Source organism: Xyrauchen texanus, chromosome 2 (assembly GCF_025860055.1).
Source record: "Xyrauchen texanus isolate HMW12.3.18 chromosome 2, RBS_HiC_50CHRs, whole genome shotgun sequence".
In the NCBI taxonomy this organism is placed as follows: Eukaryota; Metazoa; Chordata; class Actinopteri; order Cypriniformes; family Catostomidae; genus Xyrauchen; species Xyrauchen texanus.
The window spans coordinates 12,257,319-12,284,885 of NC_068277.1; the positions used below are offsets into that span (position 1 = coordinate 12,257,319).

Sequence of the window (27,567 nt, forward strand, 5' to 3'; positions counted from 1 at the left end):
CCTCTCGAGCCTTCCACGGCTCCGCCACCCGAGCCTCCTACGGCTCTGCTCCTTAAGACTCCAGAGCCTTCTAGAGATTCGCCTCCCGAGCCTTCTACGGCGCCACCTCCCACGGCGTCACCTCCCCCGGCTCTGCCTCCAGAGCCTACCAGGGCTTCACTCCTGGAGCCTTCTACGGCGCCACCTCCCACGGCGTCACCTCCCTCGGCTCTGCCTCCAGAGCCTACCAGGGCTTCACTCATGGAGCCTTCTACGGCACCACCTCCCACGGCGTCACCTCCCTCGGCTCTGCCTCCAGAGCCTTCCAGGGCTTCACCTCTGGAGCCTCCTACGGCGCCACTTCCATGGGCTCCACTTCCTGAGCCTTCCAGGCCTTCGCCCCTAAAGCCCCCCTTGGCTCCACCTCCAGAGCCTTCCAGGCCTTCGCCCCTAAAGCCTCCTTCGGCTCCACCTCCAGAGCCTTCCAGGCCTTCAGCCCCTAAAGCCTCCGGCTCCACTTCCAGAGCCTTCCAGGCCTTGCCTAGAGCCTCTCCAGCTCCGAGCCTCCGGACCCCTCCAGAGCCACCTCACGGTGCCACCTCTGATGGCTCCGCCTTTCACGGCTCAGCCCGGACTTCCTGACCCTCTACCTGTCCTGTGGCCTCTTCCCTGGCCTCCGGACCCTATTCCTGTCCGGTGGTCACCTTCCAGACCCCCGGACCCAGTCCCTGTCCTCCAGTCGCCTTCCAGACCTCCTGACCCAGTCTCTGCCCTATGGCTGCCCCCTAGACCTCCCGACCACCCGCCTGTCCACTATGTTCCCCCTGACCTTGTCTTGAACTGCCCATTGACCCCCATGGACTGTTTCATTTCCCTTTTGTGCCTTCTGCCCCCCACGAGCTCACACGCTCGTTCTGTTCCCCGCGAGCTCACACTCTCGTTCTGGTCCCCGCGAGCTCACACTCTCGTTCTGGTCCCCGCGAACTCACACTCTCGTTCTGGTCCCCGCGAGCTCACACGCTCGTTCTGTCCCTCGAGCTCACCGCTGTTCTGTCCCCTGCGCCTCGCAGCCGAGCGGCCGTCAGGAGCCATCCTATTCAGAGGGGAGTACTGTCACGAACCCCATTCCTCTGCCCCATCTCCGCTTCCTCACACACGCACACTATCTCCCTTCTCACACGCAGCACTCCCTTGTGCTTACTCGCTCGTTCCGCCCCCTTCGAGTTCGGACGCTCGCATTGCTCGCTCGAGCCCTCACGCCCACTATGCTTCCCCGGGCTCTCTTGTTCAGTAAAATATCTCCTCCTCTGGCGCACTTCGCCTCAATCAGCCTGAACATTATGACCACTTGCACTCACGCGCTTCCTATCTTCACACATTGTTTACACCTGCACTCACGCGCTTCTTGTCCCCACACATTAGTTACACCTGCACTCGTCTCTGTCACCTGTCATTGTCTACACCTGCACTCGCCCCTATAAATACACTATCCCTCCGTTTGAATCCGTTGGTTATTGTATTTAGTTCCCCGTATCGTTGCCCTGCTAGTCTCGTCTAGTTTTGACCACCCCTCTGTTTGATTACCTCTTAGCTTGCCAACTCCCTTTTCCTCTCGTTTCCCTGTCTTTGTTCCCGCTAGTCTCGTCTAGTTCATCGCCTCTACTTGTTAACTGTTTTCCCCGCTATCGTTCACCTCCCTCATTGGATCTTCCCCTTGTTATATCTTTGATTCCCGGCTTTTGACCCTACGCTTCCCACGACTACTCTTCATTGGATTTGCCCCTTGTTTGTACTTTTGTCTGGACTGCCTTTTATTAATAAAGCAGTTTTCATCCAACATTGTGACTGTCTCATCTTGTGTGGGTGTGTTCGCTACAGTTGCAAACTGAACTGAAAATCAAATATTTGTAAGTCGTTAAGTCAACATCTTTTGAGAATGACCCTTATAGGCCTCCATAATTAGTTTGTTTGTTTATTTGTTTTACTTTAAAATATAATTTTAATATTATCAATGTATTATTCCTTATAGGTGAAAGAACTAACAGCATCCGCTGGAAAAGATTTTATATCTACTCCCGTATCTTTGATTCAGTTCGACCCAGGTACATTGAAACTCAGCCTTAACACAAATAATTTATTAGTTATATTTATTGGAACTCTTGATACAAACGAAGCAATTAAGTCATGTCTTGCAACTGAATAATAAATACTAAAAAAGATAAATACTAATATATACAAATCAAATGGTATTCTTTTTCAGGTATGGTCAGTCGAGTTTGGAGCGTGGAAATAATTCAGGACTCTTTGGAGGAGGCCGATGAGAAATTTGAGGTTAACTTGGTCTCTCCAGTAGGTGCAGTACTGAGAGGCAACACAAAAGCCACCTTCATTATAAAGGACAAAAATGGTTAGACCATTAAACATTTCAGGGATTACAAATGACCTCACCAAGTAGAATGATCTGTTGCTATTATTTGCATGAAAAGACAAAATGATCTATATATTATATTTTTCTGAAAAAGTATTTAATCTAAAAGATAGCTGTCATTTTCTGTTTCTATAGGGAAGTGTAATGAGAACCATTTGAAAGTGGGCACTAGTCTTCAAGGTCAAGAGGTGCAGCCAGGGCCATACCGTCAACACGGCTCCATCCAGGTGGAGACTTTACCATATTCTGAAGTATACATCCGAGGTGATGGTGATGTAATAGCTGAGACTCCCTCTGCTGGAAAGAAAAGACTCAAAGTCATTGGGAATGGTAACGTGGTAAGTTTAATTTAACCCTCTGAGACCCGATTGTGACTGCTGTGTGCATTTCCATTTCCCTTTTTGATTTGTAACTAGTATTACCTAATAAACATGACAAAACATTTTAAATAAATACAAATAAAACTAGAGCAAATATTTTACCTAAATTGATTCCCATATATGTGGAGAGCCGGACTAAGTTAGCAATAGATGTTTTTTTTTATTTTTTTTTATCAAATGTTTATTTTGTTTCCAGGAGTGTTGATTTTGTTGAGTTTTTGAGACGTTACAGACATTACATCAGAAATGTGCATATTAATTATGATTCAAAGTAATGTTCAACATCATTGAATCACTGTCAACCATGTTAAAATAGAATTTGATAAATTCTGAGTCTATGTACTGATTACCATCATCCCATGTCTGCCAAAAATGTTGAGCGGTCCAAACATCATCTGCAGCCTGAAACTGAACTTTTGTCTGATTTTAGGAGTGAATGCACTTAGCTGCACAGAGAGTTATAGGATGCTCCCTCATTAGGTAATGACTTAACCTCCAGTGTGCTGTCTGTCTGCACTGGTCTCAGAACTGTTCGAAATGCACCTTTTTTCATCCTAACTCCATATAAAGCCACATTTTTCAGCTTTTGGATGAACCCATTGATTCTCGATGTGATAATGCACATTAAATATAGGATATCAAAGGAAAAAAATGCACTAAAGTACACGATCGTGTACATTGTGTTTAGCAGTGTGGTATTTTGCGATCAATTGCTCAAATTTGAAAAATGGCATACCGGATGAAACTAGAGACTCTAATCCTTTGACTCTAACAGGTTTCAATGTAAAAACTTAATAAGGTTTCTAACCAGATGTAGTTTTGTTGGTGTTTCTCCCAAAGACAAATTCCGCTGTGATCAGAGCCATGTAGTTTTGTCGAAATTCCGCTGTGATCAGAGCCATGTTGTTTTGTCGAAAGTTTTACTCTTTACTGAAAGCCCAGTCTCTTGAACTGAGATCAGTCGGTTTAAATGAACTTAAGTTATACGCTGCGTATAACGAACCAAAATATAACATACACAGATGTGCGCGGGGTTAAGTTATACATCAATTGAGATATAAATAACACTACTTAATTCCTGCATTGCTGTGCTAGTTTCAAGTCTCTTTTACCCTGTGGTCTCTTCTCACATAATAAAAGAAGTTCGACATATATCAATATATTATGCCCATTTATTTGGTAAATAGCCACGTTATTAACAGGATAATGTTTATGTTGTGGTCCTGATGACATTGTCAGAATCTAGTTTAAAACACTGGTGTCAAGTTTATAGAAATGTAATCATTGTGTCCATGTTAATTTCATAACATTTTTGAAAATATATTTATAAAGTTTTCAACAAAAATGTATCTAGTGACTTTAAAAAGGCCATGTGGTGTAACCATCTGCTAAAAAGGTATTACATTTTTTCCCTTGCACCTTGAATACATGAGAGCTAACTTAATCATCAATAAAAAAAATGTTTTACTGTCTATGGAGGGTTATACCACATGACATTTTTAAAACATGCTTATCAGAAGAGGTGTATTCAAGCTGGTGTTTTGTGTGATTTGCATTTTTAATGTAAAGTTGAAGTCGGAAGTTACATACAGTCTTTATAACAATAAAGACTGTAAACATAAACAACTCCACAGATTTAATATTAGCACTATAGTTTTGGCAAGTCATTCAATTTCCAAAAGCCTGAAGGTACCACGTTCATTTATACAAACAATTGTATGCAAGAATAAAAACCATTGGACCACGCAGCCATCATACCACTCAGGAAGGAGATGCATTCTGTCTCCAAGAGATTAATGCAGTTTGGTGCAAAAAGTGCAAATCAATCCCAGAACAACAGCAAAGGACCTTGTGAAGATGATGGAGGAAACAGGTAGACAAGTATCTATATCCACAGTAAAAATGAGGCCTATATCGACACAACCTGAAAGGCTGCTCAGCAAGGAATAAGCCGCTGCTCCTAAACTGCCATAAAAAACCCAGACTACAGTGCAGTGGGGACAAAGATCTTACTTTTTGAAGAAATGTCCTCTGGTCTAATGAAAATAAATTTGAACTGTTTGGCCATAATTGTCCTCATTTTTACTTCCAAAACGGTCAGAAATCTAGGGGTAACCATTGATGATGAGCTAAATTTCACAGACCACATCTCAAAGACTGCAAGATCATGTAGATTTAAACGCTACAATATCAGGAAGATAAGACCTTTCCTCTCTGAACATGCCACACAACTGCTTGTTCAGTCACCTGTCATAACTAGACTGGACTACTGTAACGCTTTCAATGCAGGCCTTCCTGCATGTGCTATCAGACCGCTCCAAATGATCCAGAATGCAGCAGCACATATGGTCTTTAATGAACCTAAGAGAGCACATGTTACACCTCTCTTTGTCTCTCTCCACTGGCTGCCAGTTCATGCACGTACTAAATTCAAGGCCCTGAGGCTGGCATACAAAACAGTCACTGGGTCTGCTCCAGCATACCTAAAAATATTTATGCAGACCTCCGTTCCCACCAGAAGCCTGAAGGAACATCGGCTTGTCATACCAAAACAAAGAGGCACCAAAACACTTTCCCGGACTTTCAGTTTCATCATACCACGGTGGTGGAATGACCTTCCCAACTCAATCCGGGAAGCTAACTCGCTCTCTATCTTCAAAAAACGGCTAAAAACACATCTTTTCCAAACGCACTTAACCGGTCACTAATAAAAAAATAATAATAATAATAAAATAAAAAATAAAAACATTTCTTGTTGCACTTAAATCTGTTTTGTATACTATTCTGATGATAGTGAAACTTTGTAGTATGGCACTTTTTTCGTACCACTGTCTCCTTAAGATGATTCGCTTATGTTTTCCTCTTTTGTAAGTCGCTTTGGATAAAAACGTCTGCCAAATGAATAGATGTAAATGTAAATTACCATAGCTATGTTTGGAGGGAAAAGGTGTATGTAAACTTCTGACTTCAACTGTATTTTTGAATAACTTATTAGATCTGGAGAAAAAAAAAAAAAACGAGCATCATGTCATTGACCCTCAAAACATGAGATACAATTTAACACGTACACTGCTAGTAAATATGCTTAATACAAGAATGAAATACCTTGTCTTTTGAAACATTCACAGATTCAACCCTCAGAAACAATACATCATGGATCTGATGTCATTTACAAAGTAAGATACTTAAAGTACTTAAAATTCTCAGTAAGATCATCTTTTAAACAATTTGCACGAAGCCATGTTGATGCCTGGTGGTTTTATGAGCCAACTCACAGAACTGCTTTTTTTGTGTGCATTTTTTCACCCCATGTGTAATTCTCATTTTAAGCTTTATTTAATTTACCTCTGCTTGTAGTGACAATAACATGTGACAAACTTACAGTATCATGGTCTCATATCGATGGCAGTTGAGGATGACAACACAGACTCAAGAACAGGCAGACAGGCCAAAGTACACGTGACCAGCAGGGGGCAGCAGGGCTCTCTCCTAGTCAGAGAGACAAAACGAGAATCTTCCCTTCACACAAACACTCGCCAACATATTACACCTCAGGTCAGCGTTTTGTGTGTTTGGAGTGTGTCTTTTTTACTCCTTTATATTAAATGATGATGATCCAGATGGATCAATTAAATCAACGCTTATTTGTTTGTATCCACAGAGGATCGCTCTCAAACCGGCTTCTAAACCCTGTAAACCTGACCTTATTGGATTTCTCCATTACAATGACAGCTTAGGTCAGTTGTTTCGCTGTAATGGTGACACCTGGAGGCCATGGGCTCCATCAAATGAGGTAATTAAAGGGATAGTTCACCCAAAAATGAAAATTATCTAATCATTTACTCACTCTAATGCCATCCAAGTAGTCTATGACTTTCCCTCTTCTGCTGAACGCAAACAAAGATTTTTTAGAAGAAAATCTCAGCTCTGTAGGTCCATACAATGCAAGTGAATGGTGACCAGAAATTTGAAGCTCCAAAAAGTCAGCATAAAAGTAATCCATAAAACTCCAGTGGTTTAATCAATGTCTTCTCAAGCGATCCAATCGGTTTTAGGTGGGAACAGACCAAATTATAACTCCCTTTTCACTAAATCTTGCCATTGCAATATCTTGGCACAATAATGATTTCAAGCTTGATTACACTTCCTAGTGCTTGAAGCATGCGCAGTGCACTAGGAAGTGTAATCGATCTTAAAATAATAATCGCCAAGGAGACTGCTAATGTGAAGATACATTGGATCGCTTCAGATGACATGATTTAATTAAATGGAGTCTTATGGATTACTTTTATGCTGCATTTATGTGGAGCTTCAAAGATTTGGCCACCATTCACTTTCATTGTTTGGACCTACAGAGTTGAGATATTCTTCTAAAAATCTTTGTTTGGGTTCAGCAGAACAAAGCAAGCCATTCACATCTGTGATGGCCTGAGGGTGAGTAAAAGATTAGATCATTTTCATTTTGGGTTAATTATTCCTTTAAAATGAAAGATCATTATAAGTCATGATTATTTATGATTATACCTTTGTGTTTTGACATAACTCTGCACTTATCCAGACGGTGAAAGCACAGAAATGTCCTCGAGGATGGACGTACCACAACAACTTTTGTTACTTACTGAGCACAGACCGCAAAGCCACATGGAGCACTGCAGCACAGGCATGCAGAGAAAGGTAAAGCAAAACAAACAGGAAAAGGCTCAATGAAGTTATGCAACAATTTTTTGCCCAGTTTTATTAAATTATTCCAAAATATGCTAAATAATTACTTAAATACACCTCTTCTATGAGCATGTTTTAAATGATTTTGTTTAAAGTAATTTTGTTTTATATATATATATATATCAGTGGCGGCTGCTGGTCTTTCAAAGAGGGGAAGCTCATTTTCGGCCTACATTATAAACTTATTTAAAAGTAAATTCTGCCCTACGTTCCTTTTCGAGAAAATGCACTGTGACTCTGTCGTATCAACTAGGCGTCTTTTCCAGTGACTTGACCAGTGTCTTCTCAATGGCCAGCAGAGCTAGGCTGCTTAAACGACCTTGGCCCATTGTGTTACGGGTGTAGGACTTGAGATGCTTTAAACAGGAGAAGCTCCTTTCTACACCTGCAGATGTAGCTCCAATTGTTGCCACTAATGAGAACAGTTTGTAAAGCTGAGGCATTGCACTGTCCAACTCCATGTCTTTGAGGAACACCAAGTAATCACACAGCTTTCCCCTGTTACCCTGCAAGTCCTGATCTGAATACAGGACTTGAAGTTCAGACCTCAGTCTCCCTGAATCAAAGTGATGGCCATAACTTTTCAGGACACTTTGGAAGGCCTCCTCTGGAAATTCTTGTCTCATGTCATCAAATTTCCCTGGATTGACTAATTCTAAGAAGAGCATACTTTCCAAATTTGAAAAACGTTGAGGAATCTGCTCCAAGATGTTATCAAGGATGGCCATGTAGAGATTTCTGTAGTGCTCTTGGGGATCCTGCAATTGGGTCAGACGGCTTTCTCATGGGCTCATCTCGTGGGTCTGATGTGAGATCTGCTGTTTTGGCATAAACAGCTTGGAAAGCCCCTCTGACCTTTTCTCTTTGACAAATGCAAGAAGAGATTCAATTCTTTTCTTGCAGTAAAAAACATCCATCGCCCTCTGCTGGACAACATCAAAGACCACATCAGTCTCAGTGAAGATTTGTTCATATGTGTACAACATGAACACAAACTCAAAATCCTCCAGTTTCCTCAGAAAGCCTTTGGCACAATCCAGTGTATCATCATCAATTGTCGTGTCTGCAATGATGTTTTCAAATGTCTGCAGGAGGCCATCATAATTGTTTGCCACAGTGCTCACTATCCGTGATGTGAAATTCCATCGAGTAGGAGCGCTTCTGGGCAACCTTGAACAGCCTGCAGACTCCAGAAAAGACGTCCTCTTTGTGGATTTTGAAAAAATGTGCCAAACCCAGAGAGTGATGCAAAAAAATTCTGCACTCAGGCAAACATTTAGCCCCTGTGACAGCACCAGATTCAGTCTGTGTGCATAGCAATGCACAAACATTGCACTTGGGGCTATTGCTTTCACTTTGGCCTGCAGACCATTGAATGCTGAAGCCATGACAGCAGCCCCATCATAGGTCTGTGCCACAAGCTTATCCTTAAAATTGTAGGCCTGCATGTTCTCATTTAAAACATCAAAAACGGACTGAGCATCTCGCCCTCCAGAAACATCAAAAAATCCAATAAAGCGCTCCTGAATTTTACCTGCACTATCCACATAGCGAACAATGACAGAGTTGGGCACGGCAGGATATATCAGTTGTTTCATCCACCTGCCATCCAAAAAAGGGAGCATCCTGAATTTCATCTCTGATCAGAAATGGTGGCTGCAAGAGCAGAGATCAAGTCATTTTGAATAGTATGGGACATACCAGAAAACACAGTTGAGGACTCTAATTGTGTGGACAGTACAGAGTCATATTTAGATAATGTTTCTGTGAACTCCCTGTAATTTCCCTTGTTGGATGATTCACTACTCTCATCATGTCCCCTAAATGACAGCTCCTGTCGGCCAAGCAAGGATGTTACATCAATAAGGTGGTTTAGGAAGGCCCTGTTTTGTTTGACTGTTTCATTATGTTTAGTCACTTGAATGCGAGCACCTTCATTGATTGCATGCTCAACCCTGATCCTGCCCATGCAACTTAATCTTGCACATGCACTCACATGTTCATTGCTCTTTTCATGTCTTTTATATGCCCTGTCAAAGTTAGACAGATCTCCAAACCCCACTTTTGACCAAACAACACATCCGTGAGATGGTTTCATGAAGAGGCATGGCCAGCAGTACATTTTATTTGTCACAGCACTTCCAGTCAGCCAGCTAACTTTGTCATACCAGGAGAGCTGAAAAGACCTGTTATTTTTCCCTATTTTTTGCACTAAATCAATCTTAGGTGTTGATCTGCCCTGCTGTTTAATTCTAATTTTTTCCTCGTAAGGAAGACTTTCAAATGGCTTCGCCAAAATCAGGTCGACAATATTAGCACTGTCTGCCATCGTGCACAGTTTCACCCGTACGACGCTAGCCTAGCCTACTGTATGAATGAATGAATGAACGAACGAATGAACGCTCTAAAACAAAATATATTAAACTTGGTAAAACTGAAACAAGGAATGTGGTGTATAATTGTGTGAAATGTATTATGCAAATTGACTAGCAATTTCGCCAAACAAATATAAAGAAATAGGTTGCAGTAGTTTGTCTTTCGACTACACTTGAGAAATCCGCGATGGGACTGAGCGGGAAATAGCTTCAGTGACTTCTTATAGTACAGATTCGCTGTCAATCAAAAGGAGATGCAGTCTTTCGACAGATCCTCCAATCATCACCCGGAAGCCCGGAGTCCGGGCCAGACCACTCCTCATTCACCCCCAGAGATGCTGAGCCTCCGTGGGCGGGACATAATCGCAGCATTTATCCAATGACCGCCTATTTTCGAGCACTGAAAAAACTGTTCATAGCAGCCCCATTGAAGTCAATGGACGCTCGGCTTCAACAGGGAAATGCACTGACGCTTACGGGAATGTATGAGAAGTAAATCGAGTCAGCCGACCTGCTATATGTAATGTAGCTGATTCTGAACGAACTCGTCTTCGAGATGAACGTGTTCTAACGCATTTTTAGTCAATAAATTGTTTACACAATAGTACATATTTGACCATTATTTTTTTGACATTATAGGGGAAGCTGAGCTTCCCTTGCAGTCTTAAAGAAATCCCCACTGATATATATATATATATATATAGGGCTGTCAATCGATTAACATTTTTTGTCTAATTAATTACATGGTGTCCCGAATAATTAATCACGATTAATCGCATTTACAAATATTTGCTGAGAAAGCTCCTTATATAAAAATAATTCAGTATATAATGATGAAATAATGATACATAGTTATCTTTAAACATTTAAAATTTATATATATATATATATATAGCAGACTAAAATAAAAAAAATATTCAGATAATTACAATGCATTACATTCTTGTGGCAGAAGAGTTAATCATTGATATTAACATTAATAAGATATTAATAAATATTATTAATATTTGAAAAATGTTGTCTACCAAATCAAAGTCATGTGGTGTAACAAACATGTAGGTTGCCATTTTGTTGGTTATGTAGACAAAAAACATAAAACAGAGAAACCAGTCCAAAAAAATTTTTTTTTTTTGAAATTTTGAGAGTTACACCACATGACATTTTTATAGACATAAAAAAAAAAAAAGATAATTATTTAAAGCAAATGCTTTAAATGCTTTACAAAAATGTATGAAACCAAATTGGACACATAGAATACAATAGCCTGCTGAAATAAAGTTTACACCAGCCTAAGCTGGTTTGCTTTTTTTAGCTGGTCTCCATGACTTGTAAGTCTGTTCTGTTTTAGAGGTGTTTTGGGCACTTGTCTGCTGGTCAGGCTGAGAGACATACTAGTTGTCCAGATAAACGACTTTATGACAACAGTGACTAACTTGAAACTAAATGCTTTTTTCCACAAGCTTCAATGGAAACCTGGTCAGTATTTTGTCAAAAACAGATATGGACTGGCTGTGGGACTTCAGCGAAAGGAAACCTTTTTGGATTGGTAATTTTCTTTCGACATAAAATTGCTGTTGCACAATCAATGTGTTTACAATGGATGTAAATTTTTTTGAGCTTTCCAATTCAAACGTTAATTCGCATTTCTCTCACTTTTTGATGAATCACAGGACTGAATGAAGGTGAAAGTAAAGGCCGCTGGGAGTGGGCGGGTGGGGAACCTGTCAGTTACACCAACTGGAGGAGGAGCCCTCCAAAAAACAGGCGGAAGGGAACAAGGAAGTGTGTCCTGGTCTGGAGGAAGACAAAATGGCAAATACGAGACTGTAAGAAAGGAAAGGGCCATCGCTATGTGTGTTATGTTAAAACATGAGTTGCAGATGGGCTGATGCTGAGCAAGGACATTCGTAGCTTCACAGTGCCCCTCCCAAAGACTGCTCCCCTCAGTGCGTTACATAACATGGGTGGATACACATATTAATCATGTGCACATCATTAATTGAGAAACTGAAAATGAAACGTGTGCTTTGTGAACTTTGTCATATCATAGAATTACTAGAGGCCTCAATGTAAAGTGGTTGCCATGGTTGTTAAGCATATCGGGAATATTTATACATAACAGTGCAGTGAATATCATGCATGCGGTATTGTGTGTGTGTGATGTATAGAAAAAGCCACCAGCACAGAATGCATCAAGCAATGCAACTGACTGTTACTATAGCCAAGTGATTAAAAGCTACACATTTTAGAGTTATCAAGAGGACTGTCATATAATGTAAATGTAATATATGCTCATCCAGTACTGTATGTCAAGGTTATTTTTACATATTTCATTATTGTATATGTTCTGTATGCTCTGAGATTTTCCATGTTTTGGGACCAAATATCTGGACCAAAATAACACTATGTACAAGAAAGTAGTTTTATATTTTTACAAGCACCTATGCAATGTTTTATTTTTATTTTGTAACAAGCACAACTTCTGTAAGTTTTTTTTTTTTTAATCTTAATTCATTACATTGTCAAAAACATTCTCTCATAATAATTACACGTAACACATAAGAAAAGGGCAAGAGGGAACAACGTTACAATCGTAAGAATGTTTTTATTCCTCCAGAAATCATTGACTTGCTCTAGTAGAAATAATACAATAAATTCTATAAAAATAACTGGTGGTGTTTTGTTTGTTAAAATAATTCAAATTCTATATTTAAAAAAATAAAAAGTACAATTATATTGAGAGCAGATCAACGTGTAGACATAATAATAAAAAAATAACTTATCAAACAAAATTTAGTTTTTTGGTATCTGAACTTGGAAGAATTTTAATTTCAGGCAAAAAATTAAGGAATATATTCCATACGTTTTAATTTGTGCATTTTTTTCTTTTTTACTAATTGTAATTGAGGAGTGAATGAATCTATTTGATCAAGTAAGGATATTGACACTTTCTAGATTTCTGGAAGTTTTACTAAAACTTTAAATGAAAGAATTAGCTGTATGTGAAGAGCTCAAAACAACAATCCGTATTGAAAGTAGGAAAAAACAGGGAGGTCTGTACATACATTATGAATTCATAGTATGTTTGTGCAATGAATGAGGTGTAATTATTAGCAAAATAATATTCATTTTCAATCTAAGGATACATGACACCTGTTTGGTCAGCCAGTATGTAAATTAGCACATATGTAGTTTTGCAAACAAACTTTGATCTTTGTTCAATTCTGTGTAAAATTATCTACACCTAGTTTGCCAAAGAGTTAATGGGCCTTTATTCAAAACTAGATATTTTTTAATTTTTTAAGATTTAGAAACATTGGGATGTCATCCAGATATAATTCCACAATCCTGACCAAGCTCATGCTCCATCTTCAGCATCCGTTAGCGTCTAAGGTTTGAATTGAATTCGGCTAAATGAAGAAACAATATTATATTTAAATAAATCAGTTTATTAAAAGTCAATCAAAATGAACTAGCATATCATATAAAAGAATTTAAAAAGTTAACATTATACAGATAAAAACACCTTTATCCCATCTTTACATACAAAATAAGGCACTATTCAGTGTTGCCTGCCTCGCAATATACAAAAACATTATCATTCAAATGAACATATGACAAATGTACAACTTGTCTTGTTCCAAATAAGAGAAATAAAATGACAATTATCCACACTTTGGTGCGCCCAAATAAATCCAGACTGCTGTTAACACACAATTTACAAATTAATCTCAGCAATCGTGTATGTTATTTTCCAGTGTCCTCTACTGTCATTTCTGTGCACATTAGTCGAAAAAATTTGCTCAACATAGTAAAAGGGTGGAAATATTTTCCCATGGCCCATTTAAAATAGTGTGATCAGGGATTAACTTAAAAATAAGTTACCACACATCTAAACCAACAAAAGAAGGCCATTAAACATATTAAGGGATTATGATATCTCTGTTTTTAAAGGCAGTTCTTCTCAAACATAGGAACCATGTCACATTTAGCAGCTTTACCCTCTGAAAACACAATCAAACATTAAGCCATTCCAGAGAAAATTATAAGCAGTAAACCGAAATATCCTCCAAAAGAACAAATGCACTGTGCAATACATAAGGCATATTGAATTTCCATGCAACTGCTTACCCATTCTTTCAGTTTCGTTAGTTCTGTTTTTAATTCATTTTGCATCAGACTTACTCTGAGCCTAAGGAGTGTTTCATACATTTTCTTTTAAGTTCTGCAATATAATTCTCCTTTGCTTAAAAATGTGCAAATGTCATGTTTTAAACTGCCCCACACTCACTCACTCTCTCTCTCTCTCTCTCTCTCTCTCTCTCTCTCTCTCTCTCAAAACGTAGAACCACAAATCTGCATGAGAAGGCAACTTAAAGTACACTGATCCACATTTCTCAGGTGGAGTGCTCATAATATTATGCAAATCACCACTGTGTAGGTCACTGGATGAAATCTAGTGTCATAGGAATCCATGTTCATCCAGTCCTTTTATGGGAACAGGGTTCCATTTTGCAGCGGGTTTACTGGAAGCATGAACTGAAAATGAAACATTTAGTGTTAATATTTTAACAGTTTCATTACATGAGACTGATGTAATTAACTTGGTGAATATCAAAGACTTTATTAACAGTAATGCTACTTAATTATAATCACGAGTTTGCAATATGGATAGCATGAGCCAATTAAAACATCAACCATTAAAGTACAAAGTGCACAAAACATGTTAGTATTGGTAACACTTTACAATAAAGATTTATTCAAAAACATGAACTACAAATGAACAATATTTTTAACAGCACGTATTAATCATGGTTAATGTTATTCTGGTAACACTTGATAATATGGTTCCTTTATTTAACACTACACTGAAAAGATAAAACAGAAAAGATGAAGTACTTTCTACACTGAATAAGGTAGTGTAAGCATGAACTTGTACAAATGAATGCTCTAGCTTATAAGTAAATATTATTTATGATTGTCTGCTATCTATACATGCGTCATTATGTATCAATCCTATAGAAGAAAACAGTGTCATATTTATTTGCTTATTTGAGTAAATTTCACAGGTTCACTTCACAAAACTTTTCAAAAACTGGTGTTCCCGGCATGCAACAGGCTTGAATAATTAATGAGCTTGCATGGTTTCACTGTTTGAAAGTTGATATACACTGTTTTTATTATTGATTATGTTGTTACTTGTGGTAACTTCGGAAATTAATTTTCTACACAAAATTACCGGTTCATGATAAAACAAATAATCTGTTGATTTTTACCGTCATTGTGTTTTATGCACCAAGTATTTAGGTCTGCGTGCACAGCTCTGGATCTTGTTTTTATAGCCATTAAAGAAAGATGATGGGCCAGCGGTGGTCATGGGCCAGTGGTGGCTCAGCGGTTAAGGCTCTGGGTTACTAACCGAAAAGTCGGTGGTTCAAGCCCCAGCACAGCCAAGATATCACTGTTGGCCCCTTGAGCAAGGCCCTTGACCCTATCTGCTCCAGGGGCGCTGTTTAATGGCTGACCCTGCGCTCTGACCCCAGCTTAGTTGGGATATGCGAAAACAAATGCATTTCATTGGCTCTGTACCTGTACTCAATGATGACAATAAAGTTTCATCTTTATCTTATCTTTACGATGTTGTCTAATAGACTACATAGCATGCATTACGCTTCCCTGAGGAAGGCTTTTGTCTGTCATGTGGTATGAGATTAATATATTAAAAAAAGCATTGAAACGCTAGTACACATTTAAAATCATTGCGCTGTTCAGTGCTACAGTAAATGTACAAAGAGTGAGTCAAATTTACTTGAAACAAAGTATTGCAACAAACTTTCCTGAGAATTTCTAATTAAAGCCACCAAGAAATAGTAGCCTTTACTTGAAATTATGGTCTGTTAAATTTACTAGAAATTTCTGCGTGGAAATTTCCTGTTTTTTTTTTTTTTTTTTAAGTAAACCTCACTCCAATTTTTTTTTCAGTGTAATAAATGCATAATGCATCATGAACTAACCAAGAACAATAAATTTTTACAGTAGGTATTGATCTTAATGTCAATTTATGAAAATTCGATTGTTTATTGTAAATTCATGTTAGTTCATAATGCATTAACTAATGTTAACACATACATGTCATTTACAATTATTTGTATAATATTAAAAAAGATTAAGTGATGTAAAAATATTGTTCATTGTTAGTTCATATAAACTAATGTCGTTAAACTGTTAATAAATGCAACCTTAGTGTAAAGAGTTACTGTTATTTCCAACATAAACAAATACATTTTAAAAATTAAAAGTTGTATATGTCAACATCAGTGCATTATGAACTAACATGAACTAACATTAAAGGATAGTATTTTAATACATAAATAGTAACCAAGATTTATAAATGATGCAATAAAATATTGTTCATAGTTAGTTCATGATACCTACCACATTAACTGGCTTGTTAAAAAAAAAAAAATAAGCTTTGGAAACCTCTCATTGCATTCTGGAGACATTTTTAGAAACTACATATATAAACATTAGAAGTTTGACAAATAGCATACGTAGGTGTGTGTGCATTTGAGACTGCAGTTACCTGGTACCGGTATCGCTCTGGGATGCTGTGGTGGCTGTGAATCTGATGGAGCTGGTGATGCTCTGTCCCCATAATCACTTTCTCCAGATGATGTATGATCCCCACCTCTAGAGTCTGCAGTCATATACAGAGCAGCTCTCTTTTTGTGGTACTTGGCACAGTATGTGTCCGTCATGCAGTTATCTACAGAAAAATATGTGGTGGGGATCACAGGAGATCCGACCAGATGTTTAGAACCAGTAGAGAACTTCTCCTCACCCTCGCTAGCTGAGAGATCATTCCTGTCTTGATCAGAAGAACCAGATTTGGAGCTTGTGTCTGATGAGAGCATGTTTGACTCAGCCGAGTTTTCAAGCCACTTCTTTAGGCTTGTGTGGGACATGGGCAAGCCGTTTCGTGGAAGGCGTTGAGGGCTGGGCGGAGTGGGATTGTGCATGAAGCGTCGCCGGTCCTCTGAACTTAAAATGTGTGGCTTTGGAGGCAATGGTGGAGCTGTAGAGTGGGATAGAGTCTGAGAGGGAACCTGAGGCGCTGCTTCAGTGTGTGATGAGGAATCCTCCTGCTCGGAAAAAGGACCAGCGAGGTCATCAGAGCTATTCCACTCCGAGCTGCTGGTTTTGGTGAAATAAGGAGTGATGGGGTTTCTGTTTGCTACATCTGCTCTCTTGCCCCCAGTCTTTTCTGTCTTGTTCGTACCAGGGTTGTATCTAACAGCTGTTCTTCTGCAGGAGGAAACACCAGGTTGTAATGTTATATACAAGCAGCGACTAAAAACAGTTCAAGAAATAAAAACATTTAAATAATTACATTTATTGAAATATAATTTTTATATTTAAAAATGGGGAACAAAATTCCTTATATTTTCGCTTATTTTGGGTGATGCACGTCCCTTATTTTGAGCTTGGTTTTTCAGACCAGGCCACATGTTTCTCTTGTGAGATCTGGCAACACTGCAACTGGTATATCACCCACCCTTAGCACAGAGTACTTTAATTTAAAAAAGAACGATATTAACTGCTCTTTTATTTAGTTTCTAACTGGTTACCAATTGGAAAGGAGGCTGTGGAACGTCGGAACCAGAATGAAAAAATACAGTTTCTGCACAGAACACAAATGAAAACCATTCAGTTTTTAGTCCCTGTACACAAAGAATGACTTGTCAAAGATATCAATGAAACTAAACACAACAATTGCCTATGCTTGCCCGTATGAGGCAGTGCAATGAACTGAACTCACTTATTTAAACATGAAGCCCGGGTCATTTTTATTAATATTTATGTTTGCACAAAATGTCTTTGGAAAGTGTATATGCCATACCCATGATGCCTAAGAGGAGAGATGGGGAGAGTCATGTAAAGCAAATGATTTTAATTAAGCACAACAGTTCCTGCCCACTTTTTCAGCCGTCTTGGTTCCCAAAGTATTTTTCCCATTAATTTCTTCCACAGGGATTTCATAAAATCCTTCATAAAAGTGTTCTAAGCCATGAACAATATATGACACCAAGTGGATTTTTTTTAATGATTACACAAACACACTTTTCTATCAAAACACATAAAAGAGTGTGTTAGGTTTGAAATAAAAGAGTGTGTTAGGTTTGAAATAAAAGAGTGTGTTAGGTTTGAAATAAAAGAGTGTGTTAGGTTTGAAATAAAAGAGTGTGTTAGGTTTGAAATAAAAGCAAAAACAATAGATATACTGTTCAAAATGATGACAGAAATTATTAGGACACTTTCTGTTGGTCAAACGTAGTGGATCTGATCCAAAGTTAATGTGACTTTGTTAAAAGTAAGTTAATGTAAGTTAAACACTTACTTGACTTCATACATTGACTAAAAATAGGACCAGCTGTTTTTTGGACCAGTTGTAATAGCAAAAAATAGCAAAGGAAATTAATGTTTGTTATGGTTTATCGTCATTTGTATGAAGATGCCACTTACATTTACATTTACATTTACATTTATGCATTTGGCAGACGCTTTTATCCAAAGCGACTTACAGTGCAAATCCCCCCGGAACAGCCTGGAGTTAAGTGCCTTGCTCAAGGGCACAATGGTGGTGGCCATGAGGTTCGAACCTGCGACCTTCTGATTAACAGCCCTGTGCTTTAGCCACTACGCCACCACTAAACTTGATTTTATATTTTGTTATCTACTGCAATGAAAGCCAAACATTTTAAGTGTATTTTTAAAGAATATTCCGGGTTCAATACAAGTTAAGCACAACCGACAGCATTTGTCTTTGGAAAAAAATGCAAAAGGCACTTACAACTGAAGTGAATGGAGCCAATCCGTAATAGTTAAAAAAAAACTCACTGTTTCAAATGTATAGTCACAAGACATGAACAATATATGTTAAAAAGATTATTTTAGTGTAATAAAATCGCTTACTAACTTTTCTGTGTAACGTTATATCCAATTTTACAACTTCATTGCATAACTGTTAACAAACCCTAAAATGATGTTAAAAAAAGATTTAAACAGCTCTATTGTAAGTGTCTGACAGTAACCAATTATTTATTTTTTTACAGAAAAGGACGAACGTGTCAAAATATTATTTTTGTGGTAATCAACATTATGCCACAATTGCTGTTGATTGAGCTTAAGTTGTATTGATCTCGCAATATTCCTTTGTGTCCAAATACATAATTGGGGCCACTGCATGTATGGTTAAACATATATGTGTGTACTGAGTACATACATTTTTTGTAAAAAACCTATGCATGAAGTCTCATCTTATGAAATTTAGTTCATAAACAGCTTACCTTGGAATGACAGGACTCATGGAATGATCATGTGTTTTCTTTTGATGGTCACCTACAACATAAATGCAAAATAACATTTGTTATATACCCATTAATACATATTTATTTGCACTTTAATATTTCCACACTGACAAACTGTGAAAAAGATGGTTAGCGTTGTGCATTCACACATAGACTGTGGCTAGATTCTGGCAGATTTTTCCACAGAGGGCAAGTCCTGGCTGTAAATTCACAGTACAGACATGTTATGTAACAGGGGTCAGGGCTAGGGCATTGTCTGGGTCCAGTGAGGAAGTGTCACAGCGGGAAGGCCTTGGTCTGTCTGATGCAGTTCAGTTTTCTGGCACTGGGCCCCTACAGAGGGGCCCCGTCCCATCTGGTTTAATCCAGCATCTTAGTGCACTCCCTATGGCTGGTTAACAAAGAGCTGAAGGGGTAAATGTGACCATAAGAATGCCCTTGCCATGCCAAGTGGGCACTGAGTAGGAGAACATGAATTAAAATAGAGAAAGGGAGGAAAGCCTTCAAAATTGAATGTGTTGTTGTAGTAACCACACCTTGTAAATCTGACTAGCTGCCAGGTGGATTTTGGTAATTTTGAGGCATGTGACTGCACAGCTAAATGATGGTTACACGTTCACATGCAACGGTTGCAGAGTCACTGGGCAACTTTTCTCAAATCAGTTTTCCTTGAAGAGACAAGTAAATGCACACCTTAAAATGTAGAGGTATGGCATAAATGTATAAAGGAAAAAATATATCACAACTCAAAATCCAAGCTTAGGAATTCTATATATAATAGATAAGTTTGGATTTTGAAAATGTTCCAGGTTAATATAGGTAGTATTTGACGCCATGGAAAACTTTAATTTGTATTGCTTTTAGCCCATATTTGATAGCTTTGTGACCATCTATATGCTGGTTCAGGGGATTCAAACTGGGGGTTCTAGTGGATCTGTGGAAAAAGCAATTATATATATTTTTTTGAATATTGTTATTCTTTTATTCTGCTTTTTTTAAGACTCATAGATAAATTTACAATGTTTTTCTTCAGGTTTACACATAAAATTACATTAAAAAGATGTGCTATCAAATTAATACAATGTAAATATGTTCCAGATAATATTTAAAAAATTTCAATCAGTTACAATTTACACTAAAAAAGCCAAAGATTTAAATTAGATGAAATCTTTTAAACTCTCATCCGCCACAATATTAATTTGCCGGCAGACTGTGGCTATCTATTTTTCTACAGCAATCGTGAAGCTGCGTTCACAATCTGCATCAGAGCAGCAATGCTAGCGTCAAGCGTCACTTTGAACTCCACATGAAAAGCGCTTGCAGACAAAAACGTCTCATATTGTTTTGGTGATAGTTAAGATTCAATGTGCTTCTATGGTCATTAAAACACACCTTACATACATAGGCTGTCCCATCTGGGCTAAGAGGTCCTTTTCTCCATAATTCTTTCACTGACAGGGAAGTGCTGTTGTGTGTGTGCGTTAGTGTAATGAATCTGGGCAGACACATTGCAAAGGTTTTGCCCTCTCAACAACTGTTAATGCTGGTTTATGCTGTATTAACGGTAAATGCGCTAATCACAATTACTTTATTTAAGAAATAAACTTTTTTAAATGAATCGCCTGTTAAAAGTGTTAATTCTGTCAGCTCTACTAAAGGGTATTTGTTGCACACAATTTTATATATAAAAATAAATAAATAAATAAATAAATAAAGAACAAGCCCTTTGATTTGTCCTGCCCTAAATTCCTATTTCAATGGGAAATAAGTAAAGGAAAGAAAACTGTTTGTTACAGGATTTTTTAAGAACTGGGATCTGAATAAGTAAGTGAAAGTGTCCACAATCCCTAGAGGGCACTGCAGATCCTGTCCTAAAGACAGATGTCCCTAAAGTATCACAGAGATTTGCTTTTGTGTACATGTACTGTCTCAAATCCAGTGAGCAGAACTTTAATTAAACCCATTAGTGTTAATATAAATTTCACTTTCAACAGTCGACTGCTGCATATTTTAATGCAAAAAATTTCATAAATAACAAAAGAAATAAAAAAAGCAAATACACTCTTTAATTAGTCCTATACTTGCTTGCTATCATGGGAAACTCTGATTGTATTTGCTTTCTGAGCACAGCGGTTGCTCCCGATGTCAAGGCCTGTGAGATTCAAGCAGCAGGGTGCATGTGTGTGTGTGTGTGTGATGAACTGTTTTGTTTTTTCCCAGCGCATTAACAACTAAATCCCTTTGGCCAGCATGCAATTATGAGAGGATTGGACTTTAGACCCCATTTTCTAGTCTTTCCATCCTGTTGTGTTTAAGCTGCTAAGCCTCATGAGAAGAACCTCCATTTGATGGACACTACTTGCAGTGTTGGCAAGCTGATAACAACATCGACAATATAGAAGATAAACAGAAAGCCGGTCTACAGCCTATCATGAAATGGCTTGTGTGTAGTAGAAGCCACAGAGCCTGCACTTTTTAAAACATGATCAAGGACAGCAAATAGTTACATTTAGATCAAATCCACTTCTATTACCATTCAGTACCTCATAGTCCTGAAATCAACTGACTAGATTAGACATTTACATTTTCTGAAAAATAAATATTTACAATGAGAGTGGTGCACTGTAAATGAAAATAGTTCTCAAATTAAAAAAAAATATATATTTTTTTAAATAATTTACTCAAACTTAAGCTTTGTGACAGGGCGGAGGGCGGGGCCGGGTCGTGATTATACACACCCGGTCCCTTATCAGGGTAATTAAGCCTCAGAGAGGAATAAAGGCCGACTGCGGATGGTGGTGCGACAGAGCGCGAGCATTTACGGGCAGCTGACCGTCATGTGTGTGTTTGTGTATTTTAAGTTTTTCATTAAAATATTATTTATATTGTCAAGCCGGTTCTTGCCTCCTCCTTGCCCATTAACCCCTTTACAAGCTTATTATTATTTTTTTTACTATTCTTACTAGTTTTAATTAAGTTACTGTTACTCTCTAAACCCTAAAGTTGTCATTAATAAAAACATTTAATTGGTCCTAATTACAGTACTTGAAATGCCACATTTTGGAATCTTTACTCAAATTTATACACTCTTTAAACTGGCTTTGAGTACAACAAACTCAAAATGTACACAATTGCGACTTTGTGGAATACCCATAAGCCCTTGTGCTTGAATAAATTACGTATGTTTAGGCAAAACAAGGGAATTTATGTAGAAAAATTACTATTGTTATTTAAATATGAATATAGTTTTAATTCCTGTTTCTATTGTTGTTGTTTTGTTGTAGCTGGCACATTAGGGTGACAAGTGTTATTTCTGGTGAACTTGGAGCCTGTCAAATTTAATCCATTCTTCTTTACTCAATTGTACTTTACAAAAAAGCAGATTTATGTGCACATAGATGTACCGAGGAGAATCAAATGAGCCATACTTAGATTCCAGTAATAATTTCCCTAATACTGTAAAAGATGTGCAATAACTTCATTTGAATTTAAATAAAGCAATAAGACCTTAAATCACAGATGACTTGTAACTAGTTGATGTTATATATATAAAATACAAATAAAAAGTTTAGTTTAGTAAGTTTACTTGAGCAAAATAAGTGTTTACTTATTTAAAAAAAAAAAAAAAAAAAAACAAACATGCAAACCAATTGCTTTAAAAAAAATCTAAGTACGGTTAACTAATGCGATTTTACAGTGTGCTTGCCTGTACAAACCCACTGACATGATACTGGGGGTGAGTGTTGGTGGTTGCCAGGGTGTTGTTATGTGGTTGCTAAAGTGTTCTGAGTGGTTGCTTAATAACCTATTAAGCACTTAATAAAGTCTCTATGGTTTTCTGCTCTTTAGATATGGCTTTGGTATCTCCTTCCATGCAGGCCTATGGGAATTTTGTTGATTTTAATGATTGTTTAGAAAGGCAACAGCACACCACATGACTAAAAATGATGTACGTTTGTTCAAAACCCTAACATGAGCAACAGTAGCAGTGATGCTTGACTTAGCAAGCGCCACCAATAAAGGATAACTCTGTGATGTTGGATTTGTCATTACTGACTATAAACTGATGTCATTAACTGTGAGTAATAGCTTGTCCTGCAAAAGAAAAGAAAATGAGAACTTTACCAGCTTTAGTCATACAACTACGCCTTTTAAAATGACTGTAAGAGTATTGTATTGGTTATTAATCTCAACACTGTTAATCGCTTATTTGTTAAATTCATATAAAGTTTCTTGTTAGGAATATTTTGGATCTAGTCGTGATCTCCAATTCCCCGGTCCCGTCCTTCTATGTTCATGCCCAGTGAGGTGCAGTCGTGAGTCTGTGTCTCTGAAGACTTCGCGAAGGGAGGAGAAAGAACAACAACACATGGGAGTGTCTATTTTCAATCTATTCAACGTTTATTACAGCAAGCATGTTATTTATATTCTTCATGAGGCAAGGAACAGCCAATAGTAAAGTGACAACAAGGCTTGTATGATCAAGGGGGAGAAACTGGATACATCGGAGTGATACAGGAACAGGACCATATACAGATGCCAAAAGACGCTCTGCACTATAGCGGACCCTATTCCCCTCACGAAAACCAGTATGACCTCTTCACCTCACAAAAACAAATATGACCAATTCAACTCACAAAAATAAGTATGTTTTACGGAATACAGAACATCATAAAAAGGAAGAGAGAAAAGAGGAACAGAAAGCAACTGCTAAATATATGGCTATAATACCATGCACCATGTCAACTGAGCACACGTACATAGAAAGCAAAAAACACAGAGCAGAACAGCATGTACAATTTCATATTTCTCACATTTCTGTAAAGCCAGAGTATCCGCACCCGTGAGAATAATAGCACATAGACAGCCATCACACGTCCAGACAGGCCTACATCAGAAGTCTGTTGAGCAGCAGATCAGACTGAAGGTTTTGGACTGGTGTCATGCCAACATGAGATCATTGCCAGCTCAACAGCTGACTGACACACCTGTTCTCCTAGTTTGCACTTGATAGTGGAGTGAATTCAAAAGTAAAAAGTTCAGCACCACATTTAGATGGAAAATTGGCCAAGCTAGAATGCACCTTTAGGCAGATATTTAAGTGTGTGATAAATGTCTTTTACGGCAGTGTTAAATGACTCTCATTTTCACCACCTTTTATATTAATGCTAAATGGGAATATGATTCCATATGCAATTGCTTGCCAAAGTAATACTTGCATATATAAATACAAACATATGTATCGCATTAGACATGACTGAATTGGATCTGCCGACCTGTCAAAAATATTTACTGATGTCTAAGAATAACTATTTTCCACAGTGCAACAGGATGTCTTAAACGCAACTTTGAGATTGTCTTGTCAAGGTTTTAATGCGCCATACAGAAGAGGCATGCTTCAAACTCTCAAAACAACTAGACAAGCATGCATGCATTCAAATTTAGTCTTTAAAAAATAGGCCTTAAACAGACTGTGCTTTTCTCAAATTAACAAATAGCAATCTGCTCAATTAGTTTTAAGGAGTAGGCCAATTTCAGTTCAGAGTTTTAAGTTTAAAAAATGCAAGGCAAAAAGACCAATTACAAAGAGAAGAAAGAAGAACATCAATATGGTGACTACATTGTAGTAAAGGGCAATAAATACCAGTGGATGGATCAATTGCGCTATACTTAACACCTGATTCATTGTGGTTTAGGGGTCATTAAACAAACTTGTCATTAAACTTGTTTGGCTCGAAAGAGTATAAACACAAAATTCTTAAATAAATACCCTGGAGTTAACAGATACTATAGATTCATATTGAATTCCAACTAGGGTTGCAACGGTAAGAGATTTTCACAGTACGATAACAGTCTTTATGCGTAAAATGTGTAAAAAAAGTTATATTATTGAAAATAAATAAAATAAATAAGAAAGCTAACAGAATTACAAACATGATGAAAAATAGCTTGTAACTAAAGCATGTCAGTTTACATGTTAGCGTAGCATATTAAATTAAATACTGAATAAAAAAAAAATAACATCAGCTGTGTGAGCTTTTAAAAGTAATGTCCCATGATTATTAACAATTAACATATACTGTAGGTGTGCGGCAACGTAGCCAGACTGCTCCTGTCTGTACCTTTAACACACACACACACACACACACACACACACACACACACACACACACACACACACACACACACACACATGTTGTGTTTCCATGTTTTATGGGGACTTTCCATAGACATAATGGTTTTTATACTGAACAAACTTTATATTCTATCCCCTAAACCTAACCCTACCCCTAAACCTAAACCTCACAGAAAACTTTCTGCATTTTTACATTTTCAAAAAACATAATTTAGTATGATTTATAAGCTGTTTTCCTCATGGGGACCGACAAAATGTCCCCACAAGGTCAAAAATTTCGGGTTTTACTATCCTTATGGGGACATTTGGTCCCCACAAAGTGATAAATACACGCTCACACATACACACACACACACACACACACACACACACACACACACACACACACACACACACACACCCCTTGATTCTGTCTTGTGTTGACTAGGGATTCGAGACATGGAGGAAAAATGTGATATGCTATACTAAAATGACTTCATCGGAGTATGCGCGGAACTTAGGAACCCCCACCGCCTAAATAAAATGCCTAAAGTTTATTGGAATAAAACAGAACCATCTATCCCAGAGATTACAAACATAGTTGTATTTTGTTCCAAATTGCATATAGACTGAGAGATCATCAACAGGCGATTACGGCGTCTACAGGGATGCAGTAAGGGGACAAAACAAAGGCAGTTAGCCCTGACAGGAAGATCAATTGTCAGGGGTTTGTCTGTTTACAAGAGTGCATTTTCAGCCACTCATGCTGGTCTGACCTATTCAAACATCTTACTGGATACAAAGTGCACTTGGCACACTGAAAACTGTGAGCACAGAATTAAAACTACACAAGAGAGTATGGAGAAAATGAGGCTGTTGCCATTTGGTCAATCTGACGAAGGGCAGGGGAAAGCATATCCTCATATACATTGGCTCCAACATTGCGCATATGCATATACAGTGTATATATATATTTAGCTCTTTTCAAAATGATTTCATTTCTAATGGCTGCCAGAATCAGGCCAGTGAGGGGGCAACAAAAACAGCAGTCACCACATTTGAACTAATGCCAAATTGATACATTTCACAAGAACTGTCAATACAATTTTAAAATGGAACTGGATATAAAATAGGAAGAATTGATGCAGCACAAATCAAACAACAAACATTTCTGTTATCAAGTAGCACTGCAGAGCTTCTCTAAGTTGTATTATTGAGAATACATTTTATGACATTGCAATATGTGCTTAAAAAATAAATAAAACAAATTAAACTGGCCAGAGGAAGATTATCAACATCCTAGAAACCCTCCTACCCAATTTAATGTCAAAAGAAAACATCAGAGCCATTATACTCCTACGGCAGTGAACGCTTTGACACTCGATCTGCAGTGAAAATGGCCTCAAAGGCGAGCAGGAAGACACATGCCTCAGAGCTGTCCTTTCTGCTTCACTACTTCAGACCATAAAACTCCTGTAAACCAACTTAAGCTGGGGTTAACAGCCCCCCACCCATCCTGACCATCACAGAACACTCACATAAACACAAACACCTCCCAGCGCTGACAAGAAGGACAAATGATTCGTCCCCAAGCACGACTCTATGCGCACACTTCACCAGTTCATCTGGGCTGTGAGTGCTGATAACAACCCGAGATTGCTCTGCTCAGGCATACATTGGCATATTATTTGGCCGTAGTTCAAATGCCACAACTCTGAAAGCATAGCTCATGATGTTTTCTGTCTGGCTGGGCAGCTCTGACGCTTTTATTTTGACTCTGTCCTACAATCGCTTCTATGATCTGAGTACGGAAATATACAGTTGTTGGATCTTATCATTGTTTTAGATGCCACCTGCAGCTTTTGTTTTTGCAACTTACATAACACAAACATATCGTTTTTTATTTACATTACAAATTTGATATAAAAATATTTGTACTTTTTGCTACATTTAAATAATGTTTTAATTTCTTGTAAAATATTTGGACACAATTAAAATTTGCACACACAACTTTGTACATTTTGAGACCCGATCCTGACTGCTGTGTGCACTTTGATTTCCGTTTTTGATTTGTGATTGGTAGCACCTAATAAAACATGCAATAAAAATACATTCAAAGAGCAAAATATTTTCCCAAAAATTGAGATGTGAAATTTTAAATAATACCAAGCGATCACATTTATCAAATTGTTTATTATGT

At 37.9% G+C, this 27,567-nt stretch overlaps 2 protein-coding genes across 6 annotated transcripts in view; one reads left to right on the top strand and one right to left on the bottom strand.

Annotated features, from left to right (window-relative positions):
• frem1a (Fras1 related extracellular matrix 1a) overlaps positions 1-12,624 on the top strand; it is a 54,160-nt gene extending 41,536 nt beyond the window's left edge. For both annotated transcript variants that reach the window (XM_052153835.1, XM_052153843.1), the window contains 9 exons: positions 2,009-2,081; positions 2,240-2,386; positions 2,543-2,745; positions 5,916-5,963; positions 6,172-6,342; positions 6,449-6,580; positions 7,346-7,461; positions 11,345-11,430; positions 11,555-12,624. In XM_052153835.1, coding sequence (XP_052009795.1) covers positions 2,009-2,081; positions 2,240-2,386; positions 2,543-2,745; positions 5,916-5,963; positions 6,172-6,342; positions 6,449-6,580; positions 7,346-7,461; positions 11,345-11,430; positions 11,555-11,757 — 1,179 coding nt within the window. In that variant the 3' untranslated portion in view covers positions 11,758-12,624. The remainder of the gene's footprint in view (positions 1-2,008; positions 2,082-2,239; positions 2,387-2,542; positions 2,746-5,915; positions 5,964-6,171; positions 6,343-6,448; positions 6,581-7,345; positions 7,462-11,344; positions 11,431-11,554) is intronic.
• A 712-nt stretch (positions 12,625-13,336) lies between these two features.
• Positions 13,337-27,567, bottom strand: part of LOC127653224 (inactive ubiquitin carboxyl-terminal hydrolase 53-like) — a 64,291-nt gene continuing 50,060 nt past the window's right edge. For all 4 annotated transcript variants that reach the window (XM_052139858.1, XM_052139849.1, XM_052139833.1 and 1 more), the window contains 3 exons: positions 19,232-19,283; positions 16,468-17,189; positions 13,337-14,423 (listed from right to left, as the gene is read on the bottom strand). In XM_052139858.1, coding sequence (XP_051995818.1) covers positions 14,347-14,423; positions 16,468-17,189; positions 19,232-19,283 — 851 coding nt within the window. In that variant the 3' untranslated portion in view covers positions 13,337-14,346. The remainder of the gene's footprint in view (positions 14,424-16,467; positions 17,190-19,231; positions 19,284-27,567) is intronic.